This window comes from Geotrypetes seraphini, chromosome 3 (assembly GCF_902459505.1).
Source record: "Geotrypetes seraphini chromosome 3, aGeoSer1.1, whole genome shotgun sequence".
Lineage (NCBI taxonomy): Eukaryota > Metazoa > Chordata > Amphibia > Gymnophiona > Dermophiidae > Geotrypetes > Geotrypetes seraphini.
The window spans coordinates 314,857,008-314,879,807 of NC_047086.1; the positions used below are offsets into that span (position 1 = coordinate 314,857,008).

Below are 22,800 nucleotides of genomic sequence, written 5' to 3' on the forward strand. Positions count from 1 at the left end.
GGGCCATTACATTAGAAAAATAGCTACATTTGCAATACACCACCTCTACAAATGCATCAAAGTTTACTTACATCTTCTTAAAGAGTTCCTCTATGTCCGTTCGAGGACATATCTTCTGTGTAAGTTCATAAAACTTTTCAAAAGTGAAGGCTGGAGGCTCAATTTCATCATTCTGTGGAGAGAAAAAGGGATTCAGGATTCATTAACTGCAAGCATGGACAGGATTAGCTGAAATTGAGCCATAGTGAAGAGAAGGCAAAAGTGATAATCTCGCCATATGTACTACACAAGTTTACTTATAGGGATGTGCGTGGGACAAAAATGTGTGTTTCATTTTCAGTTCACTTGGGCTTTTTGTGGGTGGGGAGGAGGTGTTCCACAAGCTGTTGCCTGTGAAAGGAGTGTTAAGGCTGGATAGTGTGTTCTTATGTGTTAGTTAAGATTAATCCTATTGGGTTTTTAATGGCGTTCTTTTTGTTCGTTTAATTTTCATTGTAAACCGCTCTCATCTATATAAGCCAAGTGGTAAAGCAAATTTTTAATAAACTATAAATTTTCTGTATTAGCAGATTTTTTTGCAGTTTTTTCACATATTTGGTTTATTAAAAACATTTTAATATACATTACAACTTTTCAATACATACTAGCCAACTTAATATGCATTATTAATTCAAAGCTTAATGTCTGTTAAATCAATTTAGCAAGCACAAAACGTTTAAGACACAGAAAAGGACCGAATGCTTACTTATGAACTTGCATCCCCTAATTGTTTGTTTAATGACTAGATAGTAATGTTGTCTCACAACTGTTATAATGGAAGAAGTCCTAGCTAGGGTTACCAGATGTATGGATTTACCCAGACATGTCCTCTTTTTAGAGGACTATCTGGGTGTCCAGATGACTTTTCAAAACCAGGCACTTTCACCTTGTTTTGAAAAGCTTCCAGCTCGGGACCATATCGGGAAGGTATCTGCACATGCACGGATGCAATGCGTAAAGTCACATGCATGCACGTATGCATATCATGTCATCACATCACATCTGCGCACGTGAGGATGCCTTCCCGATGTGGCTCCAAGCACAAAAAGAGGCTGTTTTCAGAATCATACCTACCGTATACTTTTTAAGCGGTACCGCAAGGATCGGCCCTATCGGCATTATTTTTCAATCTTTATTTAGCGTCCTTGGGTGATGTCTTCAAGGAGTGAGTGTTAGCTGTCACTTATATGCAAATGACATTCAATTTTTTTCCCCTATGTCTGACTGGTAGAATGAATTGAAGGATAAATTGACATTGTGTTTGAGAACTGTGAATGCTGGATGCTGTGCCAGAAATTAGTAATGAATTTTGTTAAAACTGAACTGCTATTTATAGGGAGAATTGAGGATTCTTTATAACTGGAGGAAGCTGAGGCGGCTGCTGTGATGATTCTTGTTCAGGGGAAGATTAAAGTCTTGGGTGTTTGGTTGGACTCAACTCTATTAATGAGAAAGCAAGTGTTAGCTGTAGTTAAGTCTTTATTTTTTCAAATGCGGGTTGTAAGCAGATTGAAGCCAATTTTTATCAAAATATGAATTTTAGCTTATGATTTAATGCATTATATTGTAGAAGTTGGATTATTGTAATACTCTATATCTGGGGATTGTTTTCTCTTGTAGAGTGTTTCAGGTGGTCCAGAACGCCATTGCATGTTTAATCTGTGGAGGTGGTAAGTTTGAGCATGTTACCCCTTTTTACAGCAATTGCATTGGTTGCCTGTTAAGTGTCGAATTATATTTAAAGTGCTGGTGAAGACCTTCATATTTATCACAAGCTTTGATATTGTATTGTCCACATTGTTTATTAAGATAGGAAGTGGTGATGCATCAATGGATGGATTGTACTGGGTGAAATATGGTGATACCAGCGTTACGGCCATTTTGGTGGCAGGGGTGATATTGTGGAACAATATTGTTGGACAAATGAGGATGATTGATAATGTACAGCAATTTAAAAAGGTTTTGAAAACATCCTTATTTGTAGAAACTTAATAGTATATGAACATAAGAATTGTCATACTGGGAAAGGCCGAAGGTCCATCAAGCCCAGTATCCTGTTTCCAACAAAGGCCAACCCAGGTCTAAGTGGCTGATGAATAATGTGACCCTTCGTCCCATTTTGAACAGGACCATCCCATTTTTAGATCCCCTGTCCCGTTGTCTCCATGCACAACTTTGAGACGCTGAAATGTCCCGTTTTCAGAAAGCGTCCCGAAGCTGTGCTGTGCTGACACTGCGAGTCGATCGCAGAGCCTAGGCTTTCCCTCCCTGCTTCCTTGCCGCCGCCACAGCAACAGGGCCAGACCAGAAGAGGAAGTTCCGGGCCAGCCAGGCAGCAATTGACTGGTCCGCAACTTCCTCTCTGATGTCAGAATTGATGTCGGGGGAAGGCTTGTGGGCCGGCCGTTGTGCACTCGCCTGACCTGGCGCTGTTGCTGTGTCGGCGTCGGGGAAGCAGGGAGAAATCGGCAGCGGCGGTGGCGTGGGGGAGGCAGGGAAAGAAAGAAAGAAAGAAAAAGTTGGGGGAGTGTGGCGGCGGTGGCTTGGGGAGGCAGGGAGAGAGAAAGAAAAACAGAAAGAAAAGGGGGGGGGGCAGGGAAAGCTTTCTAGAAACAATATATGACTGAGGCTATAGAATGACAATAAGATAAGAAAATTAGAACCCACTGAATTTTCCCTAAAACCACAATGACAGAACCCCTTATTAAAATCTAAACACAGTCAAGAAGACATCTTCTTTTTGGTATCAGTCACTACTAAATCTTTGTAAGCTTGTTTAACACTGGTGCTGTTTGTACAAAGGCACTAGTGGAACTGGTGATACTGGAATTGTTGTTAATACCTGATTTTGAAACAGAAAGATTTTTATTCTTTCAAACAACCAGAGGAAAACGAGTAGAATGCTGACATACTGAATCCAGATAAACTTAATCATCTCTCAGAAACTTGGCTGGTATGAAATAACTTCCATTGGAAATCGAATGACAGAATCAATCACAAATGAAACAGAAATAAAGTGGGGGGGGGGGGACAGGAAGACAAAAAGAAAGAAAAGAAAGAAAGGATGCACAGTTAGAAGGAAGTGCAACCAGAGACTCACCAGACAACAAAGGTAGGAAAAATGATTTTATTTTCAAATTAGTGATCAAAATGTGTCAGTTTTGAGAATTTATATCTGCTGTCTATATTTTGCACTATATTTGTCTATTTTTATATAGTTGTTACTGAGGTGGCATTGTATATTTTAAAGTCATCTGTCTTGACCTCTTTGAAAACCCCCCAAATATAAATGATAATTAACATTTTCTATGCATACAGTGTGCTTTGTGTTTTTTAAAAATTTTATGGTTACCATTATGAATTAATAAGTTATTGTGTGTACATGAAAAATGAATGGAAGAAATTGGGGGCAAGACTGGGGGTGGAATTGAAAATTAGTAGATGTCCTGTTTTGTAGGGAAAAAAATGGTTACGTTAGTGATGAACAGTGATTAACAGAATGTTTTATGTTGGAACCCGATTAAGTTTTAGGTGAGCTATATGTTTTTATTGTTTTTTTTAAATAAATAAATAAATAAAAATAAATACATAAATGCTATGCCTGCACCACATGTTCATATGATCTTAGGACAGGTCAAAGATCAAATTCATATGTTGATGCGCATGTACTGCAGTAGTATGACAAAGCTAGAAAAATCATGAAACACTTGCATTCAGAGAATTGTAGAAACTACACCAAAGTTTTGCTAAAACACAGAAGAGTGCATGAGGAAAACAGAATTTTTAATGATGGGATCTCTCAGAGAGAGAAAGAGATAATGGTTACTGTGGATGGGCAGACTAGATGGGCAATTTGGCCTTTATCTGCCGTCATGTTTCTGTTTAGTATAGGCTTAAATGTGAAAGCCTGAAATCTTTTGGTGACCCTCAGAGCTTTCTCATATTCACATTGTGGCCCTTTACATGAAAAAGGTTGGAGATCTGTTTTGAGTATTTACAAGTATACTTTAGAACAGTGTATCGCAAACTGTGTGCCTCCTGAGATTTCAGGTGTGCCACGACACACTGACGAGGAAGAGAGTCATCCATGCCGGCTGACTGCCTACAGGACGTGCCTCGTGGAAGTCAGCTGACGCAGATGACTCTCCTCCTGGCCGGCGTCTCTCCTTCTCTTCCCGCACCTCCCAGATCCCTTTACCGAAGCAGGTCACGGCCAGATGGGCCTCCGCACATGCTGACAACATGTCATCACATTGACGTCCGTGCACTTCCGGGTGCCTTCTGGCCAGGGCACTGAATTCAGTGTGCCACAGGCCGGAAAGTTTGCAGGACACTACTTTAGAAAATATGTGACCATCTCTGGGAAAAGGTGACTAAAGTCACCAGAAACAAAAAAAGATGTATTATTTACATTGGCTACCTGTAATATTTTGCATTGAATTTAAAATCTTGACGATTCTATATCAAGTAATTTATAGAAAGACGCCTTGGTACCTAATGCAAGTCTTAAGAAAATATTTACCATCTCGTTATTTGAGATCCGAATCTGCTAGGAGGTTGAGCCTTGGGAATGTACATGAGGTACACTACAAAAAACATGGAGGGCAGCAAACTCAGTAGCGGGCCCTCGATTGTGGAATGAATTTAATGGGTCATTGAGACTATGTCAAGATCTGACAAGTTTTAAAAAAATCTCTGAAAACTCACCTTTTTGTTAAGGCTTTTAAAGCGGATAGCTTCCTGATGATGTTGAAACTGAATGAATGATTAACTTGTTAATGAGTTTATGGTCCTGTCTTTTCTACTTTTTATGTAAACTGTAATCTGCTTAGGTGGTCAAGCGGAATAGAAATTTTTAAAATAAATATGAGGTTTTTTTCAGAGCACCCAATTTGTAATACAACAACCCAAACCCCATCTTTTTATGTGAAAAAATTTTAAAGTTACAGACGTTCAAACATGTAACTTTTTCAGACTGTTTAAGGACCTATTACATTACATTACATTACGGATTTCTATTCCGCCTATACCTTGCAGTTCAAGGCGGATTACAAAAGATTTGACTGGACATTTTCCAGTGAAGATACAATTTTTTTTTTTTGACAGAGGAGAGATAGCTGGATAGATTCCTAAGGGGATTTAGGGGTTGGATAGTAAAATGACAGTGCCGAACTGTGTGATATGGACAAAGAGAATATAGTTAGAGTAGGTAAGATTACCATCTAATTTTTGGGGTCTGTTTGCTTGGAAGGTGTTTAGGTGGGTTATTTGGGGAAGTAATATCTTGAGGTAGGTGAAGAATGGTTAAGATATTTGGATGAATTTTTTGAAAAGCAGGGTTTTGATTTCTTTTCGGAATGTTTTGAAGTCGTCCGATGTTGTCAGCAGATTGGAGATGGTATGGTTGAGTTTTGCTGCTTGTGTTGCCAGAAGGTTGTCAAATAATTTCTTGCGTAGTGTGCCTTTGAGTGGGGGAAAGGCAAAAGGGTTCGGGGTTCTTCTGTGTCTTGAGATGGAGATCTGGTTTAAGCGGTTGCAAAATCAGCCACTCTCAATATTTTGGATCTGCTATTTTAACCCCCCTGCCTTTTTTTTCACTAAGAAACGTTGGAGTGGATAAGTCCCAAAAAAGACTGGTGAACTCTAAATATTCCACGAAATCCTTTATTTCTTAATTCAACATACATCGACTCGACATGCGCATGTTTTGGCCCAAATGGCCTGCTTCAGGAGTCTCACAAATCTGTATATGAATCAAAAGAACATCCAATAATCAATTGGGCATCACATGATTCACGTTACAAAACCGCCATATCTTGCAAACTGCATACATCGTAACGTGAATCATGTGATGCCCAAATGATTATTGGATGTTCTTTTGATTCATATACAGATTTGTGAGACTCCTGAAGCAGGCCATTTGGGCCAAAACATGCGCATGTCGAGTCGATGTATGTTGAATTAAGGAATAAAGGACTTCGTAGAATATTTAGAGTTCACCAGTCTTTTTTGGGACTTATCCACTCCATCGTGTCTGAGTGTTAATCTTGTGGATTTGACTTTCCTGTCCTCCCTTTTTTTTCACTAAGCCACAGTAGAGGTTTCACTTTCTACCATGGCCCGGAGTGTTAAATGCTCTGACGTTGCTCCGCTGCTCATACAAATCCTATGAGAATTGGAGCGGCATCAGAACATTTAGTACTCTGGGCTGCAGTAGAAACCTCTACCGCCGTTTAGTAAAAGAGCGCCTTAGTTACTTTTCCCCAGAAACGGTCACATATGTGAATAATATAAATTTGAGAATAAGGGCTCCTTTTTACTAAGCTGCGATAGCGTTGTTAGCGCGCGCAGAATTACCGCACGCAGTAAAACCCGTGCTACGCAGCTAGAACAAACACCAGCTCAATGCTAGGGTTAGCGTCTAGTGCACGCGGCAATTCTGCATGCGCTAAAACCGCTATCGCAGCTTAGGGCTCCTTTTACGAAGCTGCGTTAGCGGTTTAACACGCGTAATAGCACACGCCAATTTGCCAGCCACGCTAGCCGCTACCGCCTCCTCTTGAGCAGGCGGTAGTTTTTCGGCTAGCGCGGGGGTTAGCGCGCGCTAAAAAGGTGCGTCCAATAAAGCCGCTAATGCGGCTTTGTAAAAGGAGCCCTAAATGTGAAGTAAGGGAAAATAAGTTTATACTTTCCCTTTGAAGCCAAGCATAACTGATGCACAAGTTAAGTGACTTATGAAATTACTCTCCCCAAACAGTATTTCATAAAAACAGTCATGCAAAATAAATACCTTTCCACTGGGAAGACCTAGTTCTTTAAGTGCTTGAAAGATCACTTTTTCTGTTTTACCAGATGCAAAGGTTCTTGTAATACTACAAAAAGACAGAGACAAATATCATTTTTATTTGATGTATCTGAATATGCTTAATCGCAGCTGTCTTCTACATGAATTCTAGACCTTCACAAAATAGTCTAAACTTCTATTTTTGAAAACCAAAAGGGAAAGGAATTTCATATCTTGGACAAGGTGTATTAAGTGGTTTACAGTCAGGTATTCAAGCATTTTCCCTACCTGTCCCAGTGGGCTCACAGTCTATCTAATGTATCTGAGGCAGTAGAGGATTACATGACTTGCCCAGGGTCACAAGAAGCAGCTCAGGGTTTGAACTCACAACCTCTGTGTCCTGAGGCTGTAGCTCTAACCACACTACACCACACTCTTCTCTGCAAGATTAATTACCTCATGATAGTAATAAGCTCAGTTCTACATAAATGGTTGCCTAACTGAAAAATATCTGCTGGTAACATTTTTGTGGAATATTTCTAGTAAATATGAACACCCACTGCCAACATTCAGTCCACCTCTCTTTTTCTCTGCCCATCCATTCACATGTATATGTACTTCATCCTCTTAAACTGGTATACATATATACAGGTTCATTTTACCCATAATTTATGCACATATTGTGCTAGTATTTTATAATTTTATAGAAGTGGCAGATGGATGTTTTCCCCACAAAAACATCTAAATCGTGATTTTCAAAACTCAGAATTGGAATGTTTTACTCTGTAGTTATTATTATTATTAATTTTATTTATATTCCACATATCCTACAATTCCGTGCAGATTACAAATTATTCAGGTACTCAAACATTTTTCCCTATCTGTCATCTGTGTTGAGGGGGGGGGGGGGTGTTTGGGACCTGTTTTGGGTGGAATTTGGATGGGCCCAGAATCTGGCCATATTTCAGGGATAATGGAACAAGATAAAAATATCTGGGGCAAAAATGAGGACAATTTTATCTAGATCTGGTTTAGTCACAACTTAGGGCCCCTTTTACAAAGCTGCATTAGCAATGCTGCTGCTTTGGTAAATGCACCGAAGCCCATTCAATTCCTATGAGCATTGGTTCATTTACTGCCACAGCCTCACTACTGAGGCTTTGTAAAAGTGGCCCTAAATCACAAAAAGGTGCCATAACTGACTTGCTGACTACTGCAGGGATTAAGGCATGACCCAACCCCTTAATCTCCCAGTGGTCACTGACTCCCTTCCACCTCCCCCCCCAAAAAAAAATATGCGACAGTGACAGTACATACTAAGTTCTGTGATTGCTTCAGTATTATGGCTATTCCTATTGGAGCAGCAAGCTGGTTCCAGGAGTAGGACAGTGATCAGTGCAGTAGACTTGGGATCCTTGTCCATAACCGGCTCTAACTTGAACACTTGTGGTAGAAACTATGAGCCTTCCACAACCAAAAGACTATCAACTGTAGCTATAGATAAGAGACACCTGAAGACCTGAACAACTAGGTACAGTAGGTTTTTAATTGATCCTTAAAGGCTCACAATATAAAATAAGGGCATTAAAGTGGGAGTTGTACCTGGATCTCTTTATGCGAAGCCCACTGTACTGACCACTTGGCTGCTCCTGTGCTCTGCTGGGAAGTCTATGTGGCCAGTATACTAAGAATAGTTTCACACATCCATCCCCATGACTTGTTTTTGTGTGTTTTGCCTGTGGTTTGTTACCAAATGGGTATGTTGCCAGTTTATTTTCAAGGGCCCTTTTACAAAAAATTAAATAGTATACTGTCAAAATTTGTTTGGCTTGGGGAAAAACCAAGAATTGCTTTAGTATCGTTACAAAACACAATTATGGAGGGTGGGGTAAATTTTCCCAATTTTTATAGGTATCATCAAGCCTATATAATGCGTCAAGGGATGTATTGGATCCTCCCTGAGCTTATGGAACATCAACCGGATTGGTTATATCTTGAATGGAAAATTATGTCCCTATGCGACTATCTCATGCACTAAGTATCAGATTACCTAGATATGCTAAGGCCAACATAATTTTATTGGATACGATAAATTAACAGAGGTTCCAATAATGAATTCTACTTTACAGTCCTTATGGTTAAACTCCAGGATTCAAATAGGCAGTGCTGGGACCGCTTGGAAAAAATGGATGCAGACAAATATTAGGACATTAGATGACATTATATCTAATGGTAAACTGCTTGAATTTTCACAACTGCAGCATTCATTTGGCATTTTAAAGTCTCAACAATATAGATGGTTGCAGTTGAAGCAGGCTATTCAGAGTGGGTTCCCTGAATGTAGATCCTTGCTACCAAACAGATTTAGTAGGACATCAGGCTGCCCAGTGGTACAAATTGATTTCTGGATTTTTAAATAAGAAGCCAAAAAATACTCTTAGAGATATTTGGAGCATCGAGATAAAACAGTATATTTCTGTATCTCGTTGGCCACGAATTTGGACTTGGAGTTTGAAATGTACAATGTCAGCATCTATGAGACAAACATGGTTATTTTTATTGCATAGGATTTTCTGGACCCCAGTTCGGTTAAATAGAATAGATAAATCTAATAGATGTTGGCATTGTCATATTGATATAGCAAGTCCTTTAATGAGGTATGGAGTCCATTGACTAATTTTATTATGTTATAATTAAAATTATGATTCTCTTTTTTTTTCCGTTAAGATTCCTTTACACATCCAGGGAGGGTGGGAGGGTGGGGAATGGAATATTTATTTGGAAGAGTAAAATTAATTCTTTTTCATTATATTGATAGTATAATATATAATTTTATTGCTTATAATTAGGATACAAATAGTTTAATGTAATAATTGTGATGATTAAAATGTATTTTCATACAGTTTTTTTCTGATTCTTCAATTGTATACATTATAAAGTTTGAAATGTCAATAAAGATTTACAAAAAAAAAGGAAAAAAAAAAAGAACAGTTTCACACATCCATCCCATGACTTGTTTTTATGTGTTTTTCTCTAGACCTTTTTTTTTAATGGTATCTAAAGAAATATGTACTGAAAATAACGATTTTCAGAATAAAAAAAACAGACATTTTTCTGGTTCAAAAATTGCTATGTTAAGAATGAGAATTTTAAAGATCATATTGGATGTTATATCAAAAAAGCCCCTCTATATGTGCTTATAAATTAGGCTACAAAAAAAAAAAGTGCCTTATTACCCTCTCAGATGGTGACTTTTTATAGTTACCCTTATAGTAATTTACCCAGGTAGTTTGCTGTTCTTTATTTCAATACAGTCAAAAATACATGTGGACTTTCACACCATTTCCCGAATTCTATAAATGGTGCTTCTATAAATTGACACCTGGCCAATTTGCGCACACAAATAAACTGAATAACAAGTCAATTAGCACCGACATGTGGCTTCTTAACAAGCAATTAGCATTAATTGGTTTTAATTTAAATTATGCATGTAAATTTAATAATAATAATGTTTTATTTATAACCTCGCTATTCCTTGACAGTTCAAAGCGGTTTACATCAAGAAGGTCTGCCAGACACAAATGAAATACATACAGAAATATATCTATCATGTAACCATAATTTATTAAACAAATTTATCATATAAATAAGTCTTCACAGATCTTCTAAACATTTGGTAAAAGATTGAATTCAGAAATAGGCCACCATCAAACGCCTAAGAATCATTCAGAATGCTGCAGTGCGCCTTATCTACAACCTCAAAAAATCAGATCATGTAAGCCCTTATTACAAAAAACTACACTGGCTGCCGATGGAGGCATGGATCATCTTCAAATTTGCTTGCCTCTGCTTCAAAACCTTAACAGGCTCATCTCCAATCTACCTATCGGATCACTTTGAACGTTCAGGCCTCACCCGCACTCGTAATGCCCACCTGTTTACTTTCCCGTCCCTAAAGGGCTGTGTCTACAAGAGGTTCCTAGATAGATCCCTGGCATTCCAAGCAGGCAAATGGAACAAATGTCTTACCACTTTCATCTCTAGCTCACCCTCCTACCAAACTTTCAGGAAATCAATCAAATCCTATCTCTTTGACAAATTCCTCTGACTCCCCCCCCTCCTCCCCCCTGCCTTGTAACCCTGCCTCGTATCTCCGACATACCTCCGGATTCCCTGATCACTCCCTACTCGCTAAGCTATGCTGATTGACTTATTTGTAACATCACTGTATATGTACAGTCTCTTACTCTGTTAACCGCTCTGAATTGTTATGGTACTGCGGTATATAATAATGTACTGCGGTATATAATATGGTACTGCGGTATATAATAATAATAAAGTTATTATTATTATTATAGTTTTACTCCTGATAAGATAGAGTTTGCCCAGAAATCTTTTAGAGATGTATCCTTTTAGTGTTGGATCCATGTGTAAAACTTACACATAGCGTCAAGAAAGGGGGGTGGGCATGGAAATAGGAGGGACATGGGCAGATTGGGGCATTCCTCACAGATACATGCATAATTATAGAATTAGGGGCACCTGCACTTAACTTTAAGCATAAGCTTTTGAACCACATTTCTGTGGTTAGGCATGGCTCCCATGTGCAAGTACGATTCTATAAACCACACTTAACTTTAGGCACTGTTTATAGACTAGAGCTTAAACAGTTTGTTTCGGCCCTGGATTTTTTAGGTGCAATATATAGAATTCAGTCCCATGTGAACAATTAGCTGCCTGAGGAGTCCTCAAAGGCAGGTTCTGGTTAGGAATGTAGACCTATATGTACAACATATGGAAATAATGTGCATTATTTGACAACTGTGACATGATGAGTAAGCATGCCACCAATTATACATCCTTTTAGTGTAGAGGGAGTTCCAGAGATCATAGAAGAGCTCTAAAATAAATTGAGGTTGTGGAAATGCTTGAAGTTAGAATCCTAAACCAACAGGAAGTGAGCTTATGTTGATGAAATGTAGTAAGAAAGCAGCAAGAGTTCAGAGCACATGGCGAAGGCAATTACCGGTAAGCATCCAAGACAAATCAAGCAGACTGCTAGTGTATGGAAGAAAAGCCCAGTATGTTTGGAGAAACATAGACAAACTGAGAGACAGAGAGAGAATAAGAGGAGAGGATAGAGACACTGAGAGGGCAGATGCTGAATATGGGGGAAGGATGACTGTGACACAGAGAGAGAAGATGCTGGACAGGATGGATAAGGGCACAGAAGGAAGATGGATAGCAGAAAGAAGAAATGTCAAAAGAACAGGAGACCCAGACAATAAAGGTAGAAAAAGCACTTTTTTTGAATTTATTAATTGTAATGTGTCAGCTTTGGGAAATGTGCATCTCTGATATCTTGCATTTCAATTTCAATTTCTTTTACTAGGACAGGTTTTCTATATAGGTCTGAAATGTGTTTACATCTTGAAGGGTTTGTTTACTGGAGCTCTGTAGGAATTCCTCCTCCTTCCACCCAATCCCTACTACCTTAGAAGAAATGGTGTTATAGGGGGCTCTTCTTAATTTTTCCACTTGGGGCCTATTTAGTCTTAGCTATGCCACCAATCGTAATGTTTATTTTGTTTTACCAATTCTTGTTTTTAACTGTTGTTCACCACTTTGAAGCCTTGACTAAGGGAACTGGTATACAAAATTTTATAAATACAATGCATGTAAATGATGTGGGAAGATAAGAGGAAGGGAAAAATTTTAAAAATAGAGATGGAGACCTCTCACAGCATGTATACTTTGGCTAGAATGAAGAGAGAGAGCCCTGTGGCTATGTTCAGGTCAGGGGAATAAAACATTATCAGGTTAGTATTTAAATTTTAAATGCCAGTCATTATGGGCTTTTTATATCTGGATGTTCATCACCAGACCATACCCAAATACTAGTGCTAAATAGTCAGGTACAAAATGACTGTCAAGATCTATCCAGGTACCAGTGATATTGAGACCAATACCCAGAAATAGCTAAGAAGAAAAAATGTAAAAAAAATTAAATTGAATCAGGTTGGGCAGACTGGATGGACCATTCGGGTCTTTATCTGCTGTCATCTACTATGTTAATATGGACTCCTTTTATCAAGCAGTGCTAGCGGGGTTAACGCGCACGACTTTTCATCACGTGCTAACCCCCGCGCTGGCCCAAAAACTACCGCCTGCTCAAGAGGAAGCGGTAGGGACTAGCGCGGCCAGCGGTTTAACGTGCGCTATTACATGCATTAAACCGCTAGCGCGGGTTGATACAAGGAGCCCTATGTTATGTTTATATATTCTAGGCTATTGATGAGGGTAACTTTATAAACAACACAGAAAATAGAAAGGCTTTTGCCTCTAATGATCAGAGGCTCTTAAATTGGCCTCTTTAGAAATGCTAAAATTAAGGGCTGCTTTTACGAAGGCGTGTTAGGGCCTTAATGCACGGAACAGCGCGTGCTAAAATGCCACATGCGCTAGCCGCTATTGCCTCCTCTTGAGCAGGCGGTAGTTTCTCGGCTAGCGCGCGGTAATCCGGTGCGTGAGCTAAAAACGCTAGTGCACCTTCATAAAAGGAGCCCTAAGATCTTAAAAAGTAGGTGGTAACAGGGTGAATTTAGGGTGAGGCAAAATATTAGAAGCTTAGCACTAAATTTGAGCACTATGCACTCAAATTTTGATTAATTGCCATCCAGTTGAAGTTCATTCCTGGTGACCATACAGATTGACTTTCTCCAGAACTTCTTGCTTTCTTTTTTTTTAATTTTTAAAATATTTTTATTATTTATTTACAATATTTCACACAAGAATCCATTTGCTCAAGAAAATCAGATTGAAAATACAAATCTTATCAATATGGAGGGGCATAATCGAAAGGGACATCTAAGTCCTTTTACGTCCATCTCGAAAGTCGTCCAAAGTAAAAACAGCTTAAGACACATTTTCGAAAAATACGTCCAACTTTTTTTCCGTTTCGAAAATCGTCTAATTATGCGTCCTACCGATCTGATCGTCCAAGCCGCTAAATCATCCATCTTTATACCACATTTTCGTCCAAGTCCAAAACACCTAGAACAAGCCCTGTTGGAAACGGGAGGGGGCTGCAAAGTGATGGACTGCACACCCAGACATGGCACCTAAATAGTGGGCTACCTTACAGGGCTGTGAACTTCACAAAAAGGGTGCCGTGTCTTCTCCTCACTACAGCTCCCTTATAGGTTAGGGTGAGCCCCCCAAACCACCTCCAGAATCCCCTAGACCCACTTATCTACCACCCCAATAGCCCTTATGGCTGCAGGAGCCACTTATATGCCAGTACAAAAGGGTTTTAGGGTGTATAGGAGAGTGTCAGTTGACATGTTTAAGAATCAATACAGTGATTACAGGGGCTTATGGGCATAGGTCCTCCTCTCTATGGGTCCCTAACCCACCCCCAAGACGACTTAAGCTGCCTCTGTGCTGGATGACTACGCTTTCCTATGCCAGACGACCAGGCGATGATGGTCTGGAGGCTGAATTTTAAAGTTGTGATTAAAATTTTTATGAGTAGGGGGGGGGGTCAGTGATCACTGGGGTAGTGTGTGGGGGTCTTTTTATGTGTTTGCAGTGCTTATCTGGTGACTTTAGGTGGGTTTTGTGACTCAGACCATGTTTTACATGGTCTAAGTCACAACATCCAAGTTCCATCGATCGTGGGCTGTATAACTTTCGGTTATACATGCTGTACAACTAAGTCTAAGCCGGCCCACGTCCCGCCCAACTCCCGCCCTCGACACTCCTCCCGAAACACCCCGTTGAGCTTTGGTCGTTCAGCAGCACTATGAAGGCCTAGGTCGTTTAGAAATATGTCCAAAACCCATTTTTTGTATCGGCACTTGTATGTTTTTGAGAAATGTTCATCCACGTACCGACTTAAGCCGGTTTTTGGACGTTTTTTCTTTCGATTATGAGCCCCTTAGCCTTTTACAAAGCATCAAATATAAAGAAACATAATTCCTCTTCCTTAGACCACAAAGTTCCTTTGGGAGGAGATAAAGTAGAGTGAAAGAAGACTCAAAAGAAGAATATTAATATAAAGAAAACAGGCTTAACAACTCAAATGCTTAACTGCTCTTTCTGTCCTGCTTTTTTATGATCTAACTGTTGCATCCCTACAGTGTAATAGAAAAACCACGATCTTGCAGGCATGTGGCAGTAAGAAAATTGTCCAATAATTTGTGTAGTCTTTTAGATCTCCTTTTTTGGAAACTGGTATGTAGACTGATCTTTTCTAGTCAGTTGACCATTGTGGTGTCTCTGAGATTTCTTGGCAAAGTTTGTTGAGCATCTTAACAGACTTATCTTCTCTAGCCTGAAGTAAATTAATTGCAAGTCCAGTCCATTATTTCTAGTAGCATTCTCTCTCAGCAGTGATCTTGGAGCAGATCTGATTTCTTCTAAAATCTATGGTTCTTGTGTGTATACAATGTCCACCCATATTAGTGTCTTTTTTGTACCAGTTTTCTTTGTATTCCTTTCATCTTTATTTGAGTTTTGAAGCATCCATTAGTATCTGTCCATTGACATCCTTTAATATATCTATCTGTGGCTGGAATTTCTTTTAGATTTCTCTCAGTGGAAAAACAGAACCTTTAAGAGATTTAGTCATTCTTTTGCTTTTAAATTAACCGAATTCTGGAATGCTTTACCACTTACATTAAGTTTAGGTTCTTTTGCTTTATTCCAGAAAGTTCTGAAAACTTTTTTGTTTGCTAAACATTTTGGAAATTAACTATTTCAGTCTACTTTTCCATGTCAATTTTATGTATTAATTATTACATTATTGTTAACTGAGTTGAGCTCCTCTTCATTGATGACTCGGTCTATAAAATTAAGTTTTAGTTTAGTTTAGTTTGGAATAGAACTCTTCCATTTACAAGCACTGAGAATATAGTCAGTTTGGTTTTGGTGGTCTGAACTTGGTGATTTCCAAGTATCAATTGCCATTTTGGTTGGTTGAAAAGTATTTGGGATGATGAAACTATTGGCTACACATAAATCAAGAAGTCCATCTCCTGCTTTATTGCTGCTTCCTAGCTCGTATGATCCATCTACATTATCTTCCTTTCCTTTTCCATTTTTGCATTCCAGCTCCAACAACCACTAAGAATCATTCTTGCATGATCTAATTCATCTTTTGCGTGATCATAAAACTATTCCATATCTTCTTCAGCTGCATCAATTGCTGGTCAAGTTAAAGGGTTATCGATAAAATCTAATTGACATAATGTGATCATTCATAGCATCGTATCTGAGTACTGTCTGAAAGTTCATTCCTAACCATGAATGCAACTCCATTTCTTTTCTAATTTTCATGGCATGAGTAGTAAACAAAAAGTGAACAAAAGTATCCAATTCCTTTCTACCTTAGTTAGCCAGTGGCCCATAATGCCAATATTAAGATAATCTATTTTGTTTCTATGTTCCGTTTGCCTTGATTCATAGTTTGTATGTTCCAAGTTCCAATTTTAATTTTATCTTTGCAGTTTTGTATCTTCTTTACCATGATGGTAGGCTCAGTAACTAGAAGGCTACGATGTTTTGCTCTGGCCATGTCATGATAACCAATCTGTTGAGTGCTTTCTGACCTGAGAGGACCATTTCTTGAGAAATGTAACATTCTTTTCTATTTGTCTCTCCTTATGATTTTCTTGGGAGTAGTTTATTATTGCCTTATCCCAAGCAGTCTGAGTTAACAATTATTTTGCTGCTTCCCCATATAGAGGTGGTGTAATTTAAGATTACAACTTGTGACAGGGAAGCTCCCGTCACCGGTTCAAAATCTGCTTTAAACCCTGCCACTAAAGAAAATGTGCCTATTCCTAAGCCAAGGAAGCTGCCTATTAACTCTGTTCCCAGTGCTAAGATAAGACAGGCAGGGCAGAACAGAGAAGGGATGGCATAACTGGAAGAACAACAGGCGTGGAAGTCACGGTTCCTCTAGGGATGAGCGATCATAACATGATCAATTTCAAAATTGGCATCGGGAAGGAGAAAAGAACTAAGACTCAAACCACAACCTTTAATTTCAGAAAAGGCAATTACGACAGCATGAGAGTCATGGTTAAAAAACGGCTTAGGAAAAGGACAGCCAAAATCAAAACGGTCGATCAAGCATGGTCCCTACTAAAAAATACCGTCACCGAAGCGCAGAATCTTTACATTCCGCGGATATCCAAAGGAAGGAAAAATAAGTGCAAAGGAGAACCAGCTTGGTTAACTAAAGGGGTGAAGGATGCAGTAAGGGATAAGAGGAACTCGTTCAAAAAATGGAAACGTGAACAAACAGCGGAGGCCTGGAACAGTCACAAGGTCAACCAAAAGAATTGTCACAAGGCGGTAAGAGACGCCAAAAAGGTCTATGAGAAAAAGTTAGCGCAAGAAGCCAATAACTTCAAACCCTTTTTTAGATACATAAAAGGGAAAAAACCAGCTAAGGAGGCAGTGGGCCCTCTAGATGACCAAGGAAGAAGAGAGTGCATTAAGGACGATAAACAGATTGCTGATAGGCTAAATTCATTCTTCGCGTCTGTCTTTACCAAGGAGGACACTGCATTACTGCCCGAAGCAGAGAAAGTATTCAAGGGAGAAGATGAGGATAGCCTCACCACAGTGAATGTGGACTTGGATATGATATACAATCAGATCGACAAATTAAAAAGTGACAAGTCCCTTGGACCAGATGGAATTCACCCGAGAGTCCTAAAAGAACTTAAGGTAGAAATAGGAGAGTTATTACAATCCCTTGCTAATTTGTCAATCAGAACAGGTCAAATACCAGACGACTGGAAGATAGCAAATGTCATCCCAATCTTCAAAAAGGGATCAAAAGGTGAACCAGGCAACTATAGACCTGTGAGTCTTACGTCGGTTCCTGGGAAGATGGTAGAAGCACTAATCAAGGATAGTATAGTGCAACATTTGGATAATCATGATCTGATGAGAGCCAGTCAACACGGCTTCAGGAAGGGGAAGTCATGTCTGACGAACTTGCTACAATTTTTTGAGAAGGTGAACAAACACATCGATAGAGGAGACCCGGTGGACATAATATACTTGGACTTTCAGAAAGCATTCGACAAGGTCCCACACACAAGGCTTATGAGAAAACTAGAATGCCATGGAATAGAGGGGGACATCCTAAGATGGATAGGTAGATGGCTGGAGAAAAGATTGCAGAGGGTAAGCATAAATGGTTCTTGGACTGGGAAAAGGTGACAAGCGGTGTGCCCCAGGGCTCGGTTCTTGGGCCCATTTTGTTTAATATCTTCATAAATGACCTGGAAGAGAAAACAACAAGTAATATAATCAAGTTTGCAGATGACACAAAACTATGCCGGACAGTTGGGTCACTAATGGACATTGAAGAACTCCAAAGAGATTTGAACCAGCTAGAGAAATGGGCGGAAAAGTGGCAGATGAAGTTTAATATAGAGAAATGCAAAGTGATGCACCTGGGAAGGAAAAACAAGGAACATGAATATAAAATGTTAGGTGTGACATTGGGCAAGAGCGAACAAGAAAGGGATCTGGGGATACTGATTGACAGGACCCTGAAGCCGTCGGCGCAGTGCGCATCGGCGGCAAAGAAGGCAAACAGGATGTTGGGCATGATAAAGAAGGGAATCACGAGTAGATCGGCGGATGTCATAATGCCGCTTTACAGAGCAATGGTCAGACCACACCTGGAGTACTGTGTCCAGCACTGGTCTCCCTACCTAAAGAAGGATGTGACCCTGCTGGAGAGGGTGCAGAGAAGAGCTACGAAGCTAGTAGAAGGTATGGAAAATTTGTGCTACAAAGAACGCCTCAGAAAACTGGGCTTATTCACCCTTGAGAAGAGAAGACTGTGAGAGGATATGATAGAGACTTATAAAATAATAAAAGGATTCGACAAAATAGAGCGAGAAGCATCGTTATTCACGTTGTCAAATGTGAATCAGACAAGAGGCCATGGACTGAAGTTGAGAGGCGACAGGCTCAGGACAAATACCAGGAAGTTCTGTTTCACGCAGCGTGTGGTGGGCACTTGGAATGCTCTCCCGGAGGAGGTTGTGACAGAAACCACCATTCTGGGTTTCAAGGGCAAGTTGGATGCACACCTTCTTGCAAATCACATTGATGGATACGGATAAACAGGTCTTCATCGGGGAACACCTGGCTTGGCCTCCGCGTGTGCGGGTCACCGGACTGGATGGACCAAAGGTCTGATTCGGTGAAGGCGCTTCTTATATTCTTATGTAACAGAATACCTCTTCCAAGCCCCTATAATTCCTTTTATAAACCATCTGTTAATTCTCCAGTTAAACCTCTGATCAAGCAATCTGATACAGCAAGGGTTAAGGAAAGGGGTAGAGCTGACAGGCAGAAAGTGCTCAGAGCCCAAGTGAAAGTTTCACAGCAGGATAAATTAAAGCCAGCTGAGAACACACGGGGGAGGGGGGGGTGAGGGGGTGGGGTGGAGGCAATCAGGAACTTGGAGGGAAGGATATTCCTCACAGAACAGGGAACTGAAGGCTAGGAGCTCTGTCTTACTGCCTTCAGCTAAGAAACCTCCTATCGCACCGCCATGCTGACAAATCTTTGCTTTCGAAGCAGAGGCTAATTGGAAGGGAAAAACTCCATGAGCAGGGCTGGCTAAACGCTGCTCCAGAGGATAGCTTGTACCCAGCTTCAGAGAGTGAGGTGTCTCTTATGGAAGTAGAAGGATATGTCTCTGAGGGAAATGAAATGGAGTGCAACCCAGAAGCCCTAAACTATATGTCTGAATGCAACTTGAGTCAGTAAGGTACTGTGTGGGGGAAGTGAATGAAAGTTTGTTCTGTAACAATGGTCTAAAGTACTTAAAATAAACATTTCTGTCCTTATGAGGTACTATTTAATGAATGAGAGTTTGATGTGTGAATGTGAGGATTGGTTAGCAACTGAAATTAAATGTATGCAAGCAAAGCATAATGAGTGGGGGATGGGTAATGCTAACTAACCGAAGGAGAAATAAAGCCCGAAGTGGATTCAGTGACCTGACATTGCACATTCCTGATAGTGGGAACATATGGGAGGGGAATCTTAGACAATTAAAATAAGGGTGTATGATTCCCAGCACCACTGCTCCAAAATAAGAAGGGTCAGTGGGGTATTTATAATTCAGGTAGTCAGGTGGGAAGAACTTCCTGAAAACCAGTGGGCAAAGCCCAGCAGTGTGCCAAGCCTAGAAGGTGTAGAGCTAAAGCCCAGGGCCGGCTGGTCCACAGGGGCTATTGTATATAAGTTCTTGAAACCAGAATGTTGCCCAGAACTGTGCAAAGCATGGCAGCAGAATTGTATGAAAGAAACCCGGTTTAAAGGGAAATATTTTTTTTTTTTGGGTGGGGGGAGGGTTATTTCCTGATTGAAACAAGGACTCACTGTAAAAGAGGACTTTATTTGTGATAAATCTTTTCCAAGCATCATCAGCCGGTGTATCTGTATTAGAACCAGTGCAAACCAAACTGGATAATAAAATAATGGAACTGGAAATTATTGGTGGAAGTTTCTTTATCTTTTCTTTTCCTCTACTGTGCTTATTCCAAACAGCGCTAATACTTGCACCTGGGGTGGGAGCCGGGTTGCCAGCGTTAGGCATACCCCTGGCCCCGTCACAAACTTTAAAATTCCAAAATTTTAGAGAATTATCAGAAGAAAACTTTTACAATAGGGAATAATTTAGGCACCTATCTTATTAACCTAAATTTAAGTGCTTATTGTTTTTGAATATTAGTCTCATAGGGTCTGATTCTCGAAAACACATGTCCCAGTGGCAGGTGGCGGTATACCACCTTCGGACAGCCAATCGGGATGCATGTTTTTTTGTTTTTTTAAAAAAACCCTCCCCTAGGGAGGACACTCAAATTGTAGGCCTCCAGAGTGCATCTATGGAGATGTGCAGTAAAACGTAACCATGCTCAAAGTGGGGCGTGGGCATGGTTTTGTACGGAAATGGCCTTGGGCGGGCTTAAGTGTCGGTACATGTCTCCGTAGATGGGAGACAAATGTCTGAAATATAGGCCTGCAAAATGCTGGCCTACATTTCAGGCATTTGTCCGGGAGTGTAGGCACGATTCTGCATTGAATGCCGGTGCGTGATTGACACACAATCAGTGGCCGCTTCTTAGGCAGCCGTCAATACTGGCATCTTATACAGAATCAGGCCCGCAGTACCTATTTTCATGTGATATATATGTAGGCATTCCTGGAGGTAGAGAATGGAATGAATGGTAGTGGGACTGGTATGCATGCAAGTATTTTATAAAATGCACATTAGTTAGCTTTATCTCCTCCACTTAAAGGCCTTGGCCATCATTTCTAGTGCTTGCAGGCTGCTGACAGGCCAAGTTTTCAGAATCTCCCTAATGAATATACATGACAAAGATTTGTATGCAGTGGGGAGGTAGTGGGCAGGCAAATCTCTCTCATGCATATTCATTAGTGATATCCTGAAATCCTGACCTGTTGGTGGTCTTTGAGGACTGGGAGTGATTATCATTGATTTGGGGATTGATTCGCCAAATATTTTTGCTTGTGTATGTAAGTGAAGTAATCATTGACTTAGAGCGGGAGAAACAATACAGCTTCTCTGCCTCACATTCCCCTTCTCCTCTGAACAGATAATTACAAACACAACACTAACAAAATGATGGCCTTTTATGGTCTTGCCCAAATGTATACCCAATAGGAACTGAGTTTTCTCTAATAGTGACAAAACCATGGGACTAGTTATATGATTCTTTTTTTAAAAAGTAGCCATAACCTTACACCATATACTAATGATGCCATCGTGCAATGTGTAATTACCTCCTGACGGGAATCTTTCCGCTTACATTTGTAAGAAATGACAATTTCATCCAGCTGAAAAAGAACACAGTTACATATTAAATCAGGGCAGAAATAAATCAAGAGACCCATCCAGTCTGTTCAGTTATTGTGTTTCCACTGATAAGGATATCTTCTACCTGCTAACCACAGAATGTGACCACCTGCAAGATTTTGCCTTATCCAGGATAGTCTTTTTGTCTGTCTCTGTTGTATACTAGAAAAACACACAAGTTCCCTATAGCATCCACCTTTCCTATGCCTACAAAGCTCTGAAATAATCTAAGCACCCCCTGTATTCAGCCAGTGGCAGTCCATTGTTTTTTGTGTTGTTTTTTGTTACATGATTACCATAGTCAGATAGATTATCCTTCAATATTCAGTACCAGGCCATATGTGAGCACCAGCACTGACAATCTGAAGCTAATTTCACTGAGCCTGGCCACCGCAACCTATGCAGGTCCTGGCCGATATCCAGTCAGGATGCAGGATCCAGCTAAATGTTGACCAGGATTTGCATAACTTTGTTTTTTAAAAAAATATATTTTTGGCCCCAATTCCTGTTAAATCTCCCTTCCTCTCCTCCCACCCTGTGAGTCAGAAACCCCTCACACCTCTCCCCGGGAATGACTCCCTGAACCCTCACTCACCACAGTGCAGGTAGCCCCCCCCCCCCAGTCTACCTTTCATCCCTGGTGGTCCTGTATGGATATTGGGGGCAGCAGCAAGGCCCTTTCCTCCTGGATACACACACACACAAGGTGAGGCAAAAAAAAAAAAGTAATCTCCTGTAATTTCAACATGAAATTTTACAGTCTTATTTGTTGGTACTGTTTATATTCATGTGCCAAGTAGAATGAGATTATCTTTAAACATGATGAAGATACAGACTTCTAAGTATGGCACCTAGTGATGTTTGCATATTCAAAAAATGTTTGCACTATGAAACTAGCATTATTTGAAAATAAAAAGTGAGTACCAGATATTGTTAATAACATCACGGTGATGTAGAGTTTTGTCTGGGGAGCAATGTTGAAGGTCAATCATAAGCTGCACCCAAAGCTGTAAACAACAGTCACTGAACTCAAGAAAATGATGAAAATGAT

At 40.1% G+C, this 22,800-nt stretch overlaps 1 protein-coding gene across 5 annotated transcripts in view; it reads right to left on the reverse strand.

The window, feature by feature from the left end:
* Positions 1-22,800, reverse strand: part of PLCB4 (phospholipase C beta 4) — a 714,891-nt gene that overhangs the window by 193,466 nt on the left and 498,625 nt on the right. For all 5 annotated transcript variants that reach the window (XM_033937395.1, XM_033937391.1, XM_033937393.1 and 2 more), the window contains 3 exons: positions 21,677-21,730; positions 6,830-6,911; positions 72-172 (listed from right to left, as the gene is read on the reverse strand). In XM_033937395.1, coding sequence (XP_033793286.1) covers positions 72-172; positions 6,830-6,911; positions 21,677-21,730 — 237 coding nt within the window. The remainder of the gene's footprint in view (positions 1-71; positions 173-6,829; positions 6,912-21,676; positions 21,731-22,800) is intronic.